This window comes from Castor canadensis, chromosome 6 (genome assembly GCF_047511655.1).
Source record: "Castor canadensis chromosome 6, mCasCan1.hap1v2, whole genome shotgun sequence".
Classification (NCBI taxonomy): Eukaryota; Metazoa; Chordata; class Mammalia; order Rodentia; family Castoridae; genus Castor; species Castor canadensis.
This window is the reverse complement of record NC_133391.1, coordinates 17,988,768-18,001,190: the sequence shown is the minus strand read 5'-3', so window position 1 is coordinate 18,001,190 and position 12,423 is coordinate 17,988,768. Positions and strand designations below refer to the sequence as shown.

At 40.1% G+C, this 12,423-nt stretch overlaps 1 protein-coding gene across 8 annotated transcripts in view; it reads right to left on the bottom strand.

Moving 5' to 3' along the window:
* Window positions 1–12,423, bottom strand: part of Itpr2 (inositol 1,4,5-trisphosphate receptor type 2) — an 842,075-nt gene that overhangs the window by 600,355 nt on the left and 229,297 nt on the right. For all 8 annotated transcript variants that reach the window (XM_074075818.1, XM_074075817.1, XM_074075816.1 and 5 more), the window contains 2 exons: window positions 9,855–9,997; window positions 5,798–5,906 (listed from right to left, as the gene is read on the bottom strand). In XM_074075818.1, coding sequence (XP_073931919.1) covers window positions 5,798–5,906; window positions 9,855–9,997 — 252 coding nt within the window. The remainder of the gene's footprint in view (window positions 1–5,797; window positions 5,907–9,854; window positions 9,998–12,423) is intronic.

The window sequence follows — 12,423 nt, the reverse complement described above, 5'->3', positions numbered from 1 at the left end:
TATACATAATTTTCACATTTTATTTTCCAATAAAAATAAGTACTATAACTTAAGTGACTACCTGATCCTTTGTGATATCATGTACAGACACACATAACAGCAAATTAAAATCCTTTCTTATTCCTTCAAGTATCATTAAGATGCTGTCCACCTACACACATCTTACCTTTCAGCCTGTTACATGCAAACTAAGAAACATGAAACAAGGAAGGACATTCCTAAGTACAACTAATTTAGGAATTGTAACAAAGATATGATCAATCATAAACTTTTAAAAAGTACCAGATGAAATGTAGTTATATCATATATCTTTAATACATTTCCCTAAAATATCACACAAAGAAAGCCAACAAAATCAGAAAACTTGGAATCTGATGGCTAAAAACTACTTTAAAAGGGAATTTGGTTCAACCATGAGGCAATTTTATTTTATCCTGCCCTTCAAAATTTTCTTTACCAGCCTGTCTATGCACACATGCACTGTCTACACACACATGCATAGATACCCTTTCTGCACGCACACACAGATGTCCTGTCCACACACACAATGCATACATGCACACTACCATACAGTGTCCCCCTCCTTTAGGAATTGCCTTTGCACAGGTGACTCCCCCATCCTCTTTGCCCACATTCTAAATTCTAAAGAAAAGCTGTGCCTAAGTTACTAAGATGTTCATTGCTAAGTAATCTTTCTTTACATTTACAGAACCCAGAACATCTGGTGATATCAGAATGTGAAACACTCCTTATTCTAGTCCTGTGCATCAACTATCACAAAGCCCATAAACTGCCCTGATGTTCAATTTGCAGCAAAGTCATACATTTGTAACTAGCCCCATGAGGTCAAGGTTGATTGTGACATTCTGGCATGTGCAGGGGACACACCATGGCTGGGCTGGATGATGAAGACCTGCTCAGCACACAGCCTTCTGCCCGCTCTGCCTTTCCCTATGTGTAGAAGTGTTTTCATGGACTTGAGTTCCTAAGATGGAGTTTTGAGATGATAGCCCCTCCACCTTCTCAGGGCTGGTCCTTGAATAATTTCTTTCCCACCAACTCTCTTCTCTCAAGTATTAGCTTTCATGTGGCAAGAAAACAGATTGTGTCTGGCAACACTCCTGGTGTCAGGAACTGTGATTTCGAAACATGTATTTGGTCTTGGTACATAGCTCCTAAAATCCTTGGGATCTCTTAAGCAATACTAAGGAGAAAGGGCTGATCACTAGCCCAACCAACACCAAGTGAGAGGGCTGGGACTTTCATCCCCACACAAGCCTCCAGGGAGAGGAGTGGTACTGAAGGTGAAGTTCATCACTGGTGGCTATGATTTGATAATAATGCCCCTGTAACAAATCCCCCATAAGCATCAGAAAGACAGGGTTTGGAGAGCTGGAAGTGTGTAGGTTCCTGGAGGGTGGTGCTCCAGGACAGGGCAGGGAAGGTCACTCTCTTTCCCCTTGCCTCACCCTAGCTGTTCATCTGTATCATTTGTGATGTATTTCACAAGAAGCCAGTAAATGTGAGCAAGCACTGGCTCGCTCACACTGGGAGGCACTCTAACAAACTAAACATGGGGAGGGTGGGGTCCCTGATTTATAGCTGCTTGGTCAGATATACTGATGGCACACCTGGGGATGGCAATTGGCATCTGGGGGGTGCGGGCAGTCTGGAGCATGGAGCCCCCACCTCCAGAGAGATGGTGTCAGAGCAGAACTGTGTTAAGAGGACTCCTGGATGGTGCTGGAGGCTAAGTGTGTGGATAAATCACCCCCACTGGATTTCAGATTCATGCTGTGAGAGTACCCAGTAGGAAAAACTGGGTTTGTTTCTTCCTACATCTTCTGAGCATCCGAGGAAAGAGAAATGGAGATTTCTTTTTGACTGACATTTTATATTTAAGTGTGTTAAGTTTTAAATGTAATAGGAGATCCCTGGCATGAGTTTTCTGTTTTAATTCTGAGAATTCTCTTGGGGATCTTTCAACACAGGCACAGTAGAAATCCACTGGTTAGTAGGTAGAGGACCAGGTATTCGGGAGCCCATGTCACTCAACACAATTCACTTTTCTGCATCTCTCTCACCACACCTGCCATGTAGAGGTAACACTGCCTGTTCTATGTATTCCCCAGAATCATGGGAAGGGAGCAAACTATTTTAAAATATTTAAAAAACAGCAAAGTGCTCTAAATTCCAAGTATTGTCATATCATGTGCATTTAGAGTGCTCTACACAGAAATTTCAATCAGCCACAGGTAAGCCATGCGTCTGCTTTCTAGGTGCCATTCCTCACTGTCGGTGAAAGGATCATGGGATAAGGATCATGGGTAGGCTAGATAATGACCCTCCCCAAACATATTCTGTCTCAAGATGTCTTGCTAGTCCCAGAACCTGTCAACATGGTGTGTTACATAGCTAAGGACACTGAAGATGTGATTAAGTTAAAGACATAATTGTGATGGGGAGACTACACTGCATTTTTCAGGAGGTCTTATACTAGGGAGCAGGCATGGGAGAGTGTTCAGGAGGGAGTTGTAACAATTGTGGGAGGGAAGAGAAAAAGAGGGGAGGAGGATTGATGTTGCTATACTGATGGTTCTGAAGTCCTAGGAAAGGCCCAATAGCTGAGGAAGGCAAGAGACCTCTAGAAGTTGGGAAGGCCTGACACCTCTACAGAGGCTGCCATTCATACACAGGGAACACACCCAGGCTGACAGCTTGATTTTAACCTTTAACCTCAAAGTCTATAAAATGGTAACCGCCTATGGTTTTAAGTCACTAAACTTTTGGTAAATAGGAAACTAATATTATCATGCAAACACAGTCATCTATCATCCCTCCACTCAAAGTCATGCTTCTTTATAGAGTGTATCTCTGACCAGTTTCTGAGTTGGTTACCCAGAGGTTTTGCACCCAGACTAAAGTCATCATGACCCCTCCACTGGCCAGATAACTGAACACCACTGTTTCAGAGGGGCCAGCTGATGACATGGTCTTCAGTGTACACACCTGAATCCTCCTACATCTAACAAGCTTTTCCTTAAATTCTCTGGGAAGTGGACTATGTCTTCTACTTCTACTAGTAGAAATATTCCAAAATACTTAGAAAAATAAGTTGTCTATGGGCTACAAGTCTTTCACCTACATTTTTTCATTATTCTCTCCTTAGTAGACATGGAAATTAAGAAATAATATAATTAATAAGTAAGGTACTCATTAGCCTCCATTCAAGTTTTCTTTTTTAAATCTGTCTTTGAATTTCTCTATTTTGATTTATTTTTTATTTTTATCTTATTGTTGTACATTGTGACATTTACAAAAGTGCTTCCAGTGTATCTTAGTTAAATTCACCCCTCCATCATTCTCCTTTATCCTCCCTCTGTTCCTTCTTGAATGGTTTCAACAGGTCTCATTTTTCCATTTTCATACTCGAGTACATAAATTTCCACACAGTCACCCTCTATCCTTTCCTTAAATCCTCCTCTGTGCATTTCCCCCCTCCTCAATGTTTTCTTAGCAATTTATCTGAATCTTTACGTATTTGGGATTGTTTTATATTGTCTGCCTGTGTCTTATAATTCAAAGCCATATACCTGCTGGACAAAATGAATGAACTTTTCTTAATATCAATATACAAAACATGTAAAAGTTGGATGTGATCTAAGAAATAAAATCAGGCAGAAAGGAAAGAATAAGTTTCAATTTTAGCCCTGTTTATGGTCTTTGCTGTGACGTCAGGCAAATCATGTGAATTGCCATGTTCTCCCTGTGACAACATCTGTCCTTTCAAGGAACTTGGACTAAATATCCAGACACAGCCTATAGTCATAAAACAGAGCATGAAGTATTTTAGCAATTCTGTTGAGAAACTAACCTCCACCTGCCCATTACTCCTCCATAAAGGTAAGGTGGGTGGTAGTGAGGCTGGTTCGGACTTTAGCAATCTATGAACCCTATATAGCAAAGCACACTATGGAATACTGAATAACAAGTGTCTAGAGACTTAATGAATGGGAAGGGTGGGGAAAAAGCAGGGGAAGCAATGGAGAGCTTGGGACATCAAGGCAGTGCAGAGCTCCTGAGGGTTTCTGAAAGATTCTCCTGGCCTCCTGCCTATACCACTGCAGGGGTCCACTGGCATGTGATGTGACCCTTTGGGGCCCTTGGCAAGCTGTGCTCACCTCCATCTCCAGGGTCTGGCATTGTAACAGTTGTGCACAATACATGAATGATGCACCAAGCAGCCCTTCTCTGCTTCTCAGGGCTATGACCTGGGTGCCATTCACATCATGTGATGTGAGAGGTACTCCTTGGAGTTATGAAAACAGCAGCCCCAACTCCTATCAAGGAGGCTCAGGGGACTGGACGACTGCAGCTTTCTAGACAGACAATGAAAACCAGTGTGGGGACGGCAGTGGTGCAGAAGGGAAAATGGACAGCAATATAAGAGAGGCCTGGGAGACACCCTGAAGTGCCAGTGTTGATGCAAAATCTTGCTTGTCTTGTACCCTGTGTTCCTTTACTGTGATTCAGTAATGATCTCTCGCACCCAACTAGAAGGCTTGTCACGCATCGCTGGTTAAACACAAGTCACTGCTATTGTAAGCCTCCAAAAAACTGTATTGACCTAATTTTTCTACTTTAGGATCTAGTACTTTAATCAAAATCCAATAAGCTATAGCAATATTTTAAAGAATTGGATAAAGAAAACAAAGTTCCCAGGGAACTACCATTTTATAAAAGCATATCATATACTCAAGTGTAGAAGCATTGCCTTGAATCCTGTGTCAGAGAGATCCTTGCTAGAATCACACTGACCACCTTTATTTTGACAATTTGTTTCCCAAATGTGGGTTAGATAACATAGGAAACTGACATGGGAAGCATTCAGTTACTGAAGCAAATATCCAACTCTAATGGAACATTAGAAGAAATGTGTCTCCCATCAACAAACAAACTCCAGTGCATTTTGTCTCTACAGAAATGCACTGAAAACACACCACTCTTTTTGAAATTAGACAGCATATATTTGAATTAATAAATAAAATCTTTACAGTTTTAAAAATACCAGATGATTACTATTTTTAGAAACAAACCAAAATGAATTAAGGAGCAGAGTACAAATGTTGCTTGATATCTAATGCAAAAGTGTAAGTAGCTAGCTAAAGAATGAGAAAAGAAAAAAGAATAAAAGGAAAGACTTCTCGAGATCTGTGTTTAAATTTAAGTGTATTACCTTGGGCATTAAACATGCTGCCAGCTACCACTTAATGAGCACCTGAGCTATCATTTTAATGACAGTGTGACAATCATTATCTATACGTTGATATTTCCCTGAAAATCATCTGTACTGCAGTTAACATAGTTAAGAATGGAAACTGACTATACCATTTGTAAAAAATAGTATTATGTTGTGATGCTTGGCTTATACCATCAAAAATAACATACATATATAATTATAATTTAAAAGTCAACAAGTGCCCAGATGCACAGTCTCAATAAGCAGCCTCACTTCATACATAGTCTAAATAATGCATCTCATGGATTGTTTAAGAAGGTGATTTGGGGGCTAAGGGAATGTGTCAGTAGTACAGCACTTATCTAGCATGTATAAGACTTGACAGATGAATACCACAAAACTCAAATTATCTGACTCATTTAAGCACATGCACCATTAATGTATGATGCAAGTGATCGTATAATAGCCTATGGCAATACACCGTCACAGCATTCTGGAAATCTTATTTCCAAATACGAGTTTTATCTCTATTTTCAAATACTAGAAGTTAAAAAATACCTCTTCCACAAAGCTGTCTTTCTTCTCTAGCATTTCTCGTAAGGTCTGAAGAATTTTAATGCACAGTTTTTCTTCTTTCTCCATTAGTTTCTTTGTATGATTAATCAACCTTAAAACAAAACATTAAACCTTTAAAACAACAGAGATTTCTATTTAAGTTATTTACAAATATCATGTTAGAGAAAAAAAATCACATTTAAGAATATGAAGTAAACCAGATACACATACTCAAAAGTTTCAAAATTACATTTCAGCTCATAAAATTTCTATGATAAAACATCCTTAGTGCTTTACAGGTAGTACATCTCAGCGTTTCTCAGACTTGCTTGGCACATTGTTTTAGTGGAACATAACTCTCTTTGAGAAACAATGAAACACTGGTACTCTCAATCCCATCTATTTGGCTAGTAGAAAAAGATGAATATATTATGTCTTATTATGGTATGCTCTATGGTATTATGGTATGTTCTATGTACTGTGTTACATTAATTATATAGTAGCAGTGGAATCATGCAACACTGTAACCTTAGCATGTCAGGCCATTTTCCACTGTTCATTAATAATAATGAGCTATTTTTCCATATTAGGACTTAGTACAAACGGGGAGTTTCTGTGATTAGAAGCAAAAAGTAACCTCAAGACAATCTATCCTTTTGTAATAATTCAGACAAAAAAACTCTACTCATAGTTTTACAGTGGCTCTGTTAAGAGATTTTCAGCATCATAGTTACATACCATCCACAAGACTCAAAGTCAAGTGACATTTTCATGATCAGAATACATACCTTACCATGTATAGTTCATGTTGTTAAAATGACAGTCCTCAAATTACCCTGCAGGACATGTCTTCGCAGAGAAACAAAATGATAAAAATAAAAAGAAATGATCCAACTCTAGTTACATAGCATGGCTGCTGTGGAACATGACCCTGAGGAACAGCAGCTTTCCCTAGTCAATGCGTAGGAAGTGCTTATCAGGTGTCAAGGCCAAGTATAATAACTTCCCTAGGGTTCTCTCAATACAGCCTCACCACAAGCCATGAAATGGATTCTATAATCAGGCTAAATTCCCTAAAGAGACAACAGAAGCCCAGAGATAATACAACTTGCCACTGGCTACATAATTCCAGTGGTGGGACTTCGAAGTAGACAAAATTCGTCAAGAGCACTCTGTGGCAACATGGCCCAGATCACTGACCTCTTGAGTTTTGGGGTCGATGTACAGAGTTCCAACACACACCAGGCTGCATTTGCTGCAGTTGCCCAGCATGAAAAGTGCTACTCACAGAGGAACTGGCAAATGCTATAACCCAAAGAGATCATTTCATTCTGTTGTGAGGAACTGCTTAGGGCTGATTAGGAACTTTCAATGAAGAGAGATCAATCAATTATGAAAACTTCACCTGGAAGGGACAGACAGGGAGAGAAGCATCCCCACAAAGGGCACAGGCTGAAAGCTGGCCATCATGTCCAGGAAATAGTACATATACCAACCGCCAGCTTATATTTAAAGACCTAGAAGAGGAGAGACTAGGAGACATGGTTTGGAAAGAAGGGACTGGAAATTAATGATAAAGAGTCTCAAACATGAGCCTCACATGGGGGTGCAAGTCTGAATGCCTAGTAATTCAGAGGGTGAGGCAGGAGGATCGTGAGTTAGGGGTCAGTCTAGGCAACACAACATGACCCAGTCTCAAAAAAACCTACAAAAACAGCTTGATTGTATTCTAAAGAAAATAAAAAAAACAACTATACTCAAGGGCCTGAACTATTTCCTATGTTCAGGAAAGATGCCATGGATGAAAATGGGAAAGATGAAGAGGAGGGATGAGAACAAGGTGAGGGATGACCAGGGCACCTGTCAGTGCCCAGGCATAAGAGGTAACTCAGAAGCATCACAGCAGACCTGTACATTATGGAGGGAAGCGGAAGAGGGACCCTGTAGTGTTCAGACTGGGTTAACACATGGATGGTGATCCTATTAACCACTGCCTACTTCCCGCTGAAGGAGGGGCATGCAACGAAGAACCTGCGCTTCAGTCCAGCAGGCAGAAAGAGCTCTAAAGTTCCATTATTTGTTTTCCTTTGAATACAAGAAAATAATTTTTTGGACAGTGTAAATTTCTTTTGATTTTTCTTTTGTTTCAAAGCTAAGCATTTCCATCTTCTTTAACCCTTCCTTACAGAATATTTAATTCACTAACCATATTAAAAATATCAACCATAAGAATGTATGATCTCTTATGGGTTTATAAAAGGAATCTGTACATCACATGTTTGGTTGGTCAGGATCAATGATTTTTAAATATTTTTCTATGATCAAAATAACCCAGTTCACATGTGAAGCTATGTACAAGCTGACACAGTTTTCTCTTACTATATGAAATGTACCCTGATATTTTATATTTTTTCTAATTCATGTTTTTAAATTAACAGGTTGTCTCCACTGCAGTTAATTTAAAAGTACAAATGAATCACATCCTACAGTTGGAAAAACACTGAGCTTCTACTTTTTAAGAGAGGAGTAGTTGCTGACTTGCATGGACCAAAATCACCCGATGAACACCCCATTAATTTCTTCTTCTCTCACTCTGAGGAAGCAGAATCCATTGCTTTCCTGAGGTCTACCTTTCACATATTCCACAGACCCACCTAAGTCAACAGGTTCCAAGAATTAGATTCACTTGAGAAAGTAGGAAAGCCAACATAGGCCTTGGCTCAAACTTTGCAATCTCCAACTAATCTTTTCCAGAGTACTATACACAGCAACACAAGATCCCTCAAACAGCTATGAATAAAATTGGCTTCTAATTTTGTTAGTCTTACAAATGAAACTTTTGGTTCTCTTCACAGAGTAGGAAGAGAGGATAGGAGAAGCAGAAAACAGACATTCTTGAGTCCCTAGACATAACACAGCTATAATACCACAACACTCTTCCCTAACCACTAGAGCAAATATGGCAACTTTCCTCCATCGAATGTAGGACTTGTAGTATGTTCCCATAATCCTATCACTTCCGGACCAGCCTTGACACATAGTTCTTGGCAAGAAGTTTCCTTTAAAGGGTGAGACAGAAATGTCTCAGGTTTTAGGGGCCATAGAGTCCTGTGGCTATGAATTGACCTTGCATGAAAGCATACAATACATAAATGAATGTGTGGTTGTATTTCAATAAAACTTTCACTAATGATTGTACAGTCCAGAACTGATGGACTCAGTCACCACAGTCAACAGAGACTTCCAGCCCTCTTTCAGCAATACCCTCAACCCCACAGGAATTGGCTGGCTGGATACTGGTCAGGTGTTTCGTAGCCTCATTCTACTTCCTCTATCTATTGTCCTGTGACCGAGTGCCTTCCATAGAAAGGCTGCCAGTTCTTTCTGGAGTTAGTTACACTTTTCCTCCTAATTGCTTATACCTGCGACTCTTCCTTGAGAATTTGTCACTTATTAAGTATATGTTAGCTATGATAGATCTGAAAATACCACAAATGCTGAGAAAAATGAGTAAATGAAGAGCAGTAGACAAGGTGGAAGATTGTGAAGGTGGCATGTCCACCAACTGAGCCTGAGACTTAATAGCTCTTTACCTGAATGTGGTCTGAGCCTCTCCTCAGCAGGTGTGACCTCCCAATCCCTCAGGGTGTTTATGCAGATTAGATAAAGTAACAGGTAAACACAGAGGACAATCACACCGCAGTAGACCTCAATAAATGTTAGCTCTCTTCCCGTTCTACATTAATGAAAATCAGTGACTTTAAACATGGATCTTTTAAAGGTCACATATATAGCTATAGAAATGAATTACAATTAGAATATTGTTCTGCACCCAACAATGACCCACTTCATTTTCAATAAATTTTAGTAAAATAGGATAACTTGACCTTCACCAAAATAAGATTTCAAATGACTCAATTATTTGGGAAGAATATTTTGACATGGATTCAGGCCGTTCACATACTTTGTGGACTGTGGGTAAGTATCATGGAGTAGAGGCAGCAATGCTGCAGACTGACTTGGCTTGACAACACTAGCAGAATCTGGATGGACCACTTACTTGGACATGAAAGCACCACATCTTATTCTCGCGTCGCTTCCCTCGGGGAACAGCAGTTCCGGACTGTACAATACATCAACCAGCACTGAGAACTCAGCTTGCATCATCGGGCTGAACTGCTGCTCCAAAGAGGCCACGACATCCTAAGACAGCAAGCACAAGAGAACCCATGTGAAGACTTGATCAGATCTCATCTTTTGAAGATGTGACAAACCCAGGAATACTAACTAGAGATGAGACATGGGAATTTCAGAGAAGATGGAGCTTGTCTTCCCAGGGCACCAAATGTCTACTTTAACATAGTCTGTTTTATGTATAATACTGCCTGGGGCTCTGGACTTGTTCACTTAAAAGATAAAAGGAGGGTGGATAACCATAAAATTTCAAAGGAGATAGATAGATGATTAATAGATAGACAGATAGATAGATAGATATGTGATTGATAGACAGACAGATGGATGGATGACAGAGGTAGATATATATGAGGAAACTGAGTAAACATATGGTACAGACCTTGTAGTACCTAGGGCTGTGATGGAAACACGACAAATTGGAGTAAACTGGAAAAGTATGTGGCAAACAGCTAAAAACATTTCACATGTGCCATGGCTCACCCAGAACCAACCATTTCTCAAGTTGGAAAATTCATTGATATGTTATTTGAAGCACATTGGTAATATACAGGGCTTCAATGAGATTCAATAGTGTCTCAAATTCTATTTATTCACAGACCTTCTTGGTCACTTCCCAACAACCTCTTTTCACACCCTTCTTCACTAAAAGGATCCCAATATTGTTCTGAAGCAGATAGCAACACTCCTTGGGGAGATGAGCCCCTTAAGCTTAGAGTCAAGGTTGGCTACGTTAAGCCAGTCATGGTCACTCCATTACCCCTCTTGGCATGATTTCATGATACAACCAACAAATGAAATACCAGGTGAAGTCTGCTGAGTGCATGGAGGGCCAGGGAGGTTCTCTCAAAACCACATACTGTTCCCATTGCAGCTTGATGACTCAAGGCAGCCCTCGTGTGATTGTGGGAAACAGACATTGGCTTTATGGCTCTCTCCTATCAAGCTGCTCAACTGGCCAACTCAGTAACACTCATGCGCCAGGATTTTGAACATGAAACAGTCCATTCCTAATTGTTTAAGTCACCTTTAGCTGAAATTTGTGACATTAAACCTGGAAGTACCCTACGTGATCATTTCTAAAACAACCTATGAACAATGATAATTTCCTGAGCATTCCCCTTTTCACTTTTAAACTGTGTGAGGAGAGAAAAAAAAAGTCTCATATTAAGCAACAACTTACAGCCACACCTTGTTTGTGGAGCAGGAATTTGCTCTCAACTACAGAAGCGAAGATGGGGATCTCACTCTCTTGGTTTCTATGGCCACATTTCAGGAGCTGACTTGTCACTGACATCTCTTTCTCCTTCAGCAGAAGTGAGCATTTCTACTTTTCCTACTCTTAAAATAAGTCTCCTAGGAAATTTCTGAAAACAGTTAAAGGAGACTCACAGGAAGGAAATAAAGGGGGAACTGCTTATTACATAAAGGAGGGAATGCATTTAGTGAAATATCACTGAAATTGACTTTTAGCCTATTTCTTCATTTCATTCACTAAACAAATGATACTCCAGATGCTATGATGGAAATTCTGTCTTAACCTCTTCTCTTAATCTAGGTCCAACTATGTGATCTCTGTAAGTCTTGGCCGCCCCATGTGAATTTGGGACAATGACATTAGCAATCACATGATCTTGCTGTGAGGATTACTATCAAGTGCTTAGATCACGGCACCCATGAGCCGTGATCAATGCCCTGCCACCCCATCAGTCCTCATCTTACTGACCCACTGCTAAATATTTTACAGAATGGTTCCTGCTCTGACTGACCTATGCGCCTGGCTTCTGTGACACCACACTTTCTTTGCATCTGGGTCCTGGCCACTACTTTGTCAATCCCTCATAGCTCCTGGTCCTTTTCTCCTCTACATCTTTACTTTCTTTAAAGAATCCCATGAAATTCTGTGGTTTTAATGTCATACACATGCTGAAACATCCTACATATATGCTTCCAGTGTGGGTACCTCCACACCAGTCTAGATTCAGTCATCCAACTATCAGTTGGCACAGTCACCCAGGGTTTCTAACTGTGTCCGGTTTCAGACTTAAAACTCCTCAAACAGACCTAATTCCAATCTCTCCCAATCTTTTTCTCCTATTATTTTCTGTCTTAGTAAATGATGCAATCATATCAAACCCAGAATTATATTTGACTTTTCTTTCCATCACCCCAAAACTCATCCATAACACCTACCAAACCACATCCTGTTGGCCCTACAATCAAATGTATGCAAAATTCATCCACTTCTCCTCATTACTATTGTTACCCTCTTATGCAGAGTCATTATCACCTTTTTGAACTCAGGGTCTACACCTTGAGCCACTCCCCCAGCCTTTTTTGTGAAGGATTTTTTTCAAGATAAGGTCTTGCGAACTATTTGCATGGGCTGGCTTTGAACTGCAATCATCCTGATCTCTGCCTCCTGAGTAGCTAGGATT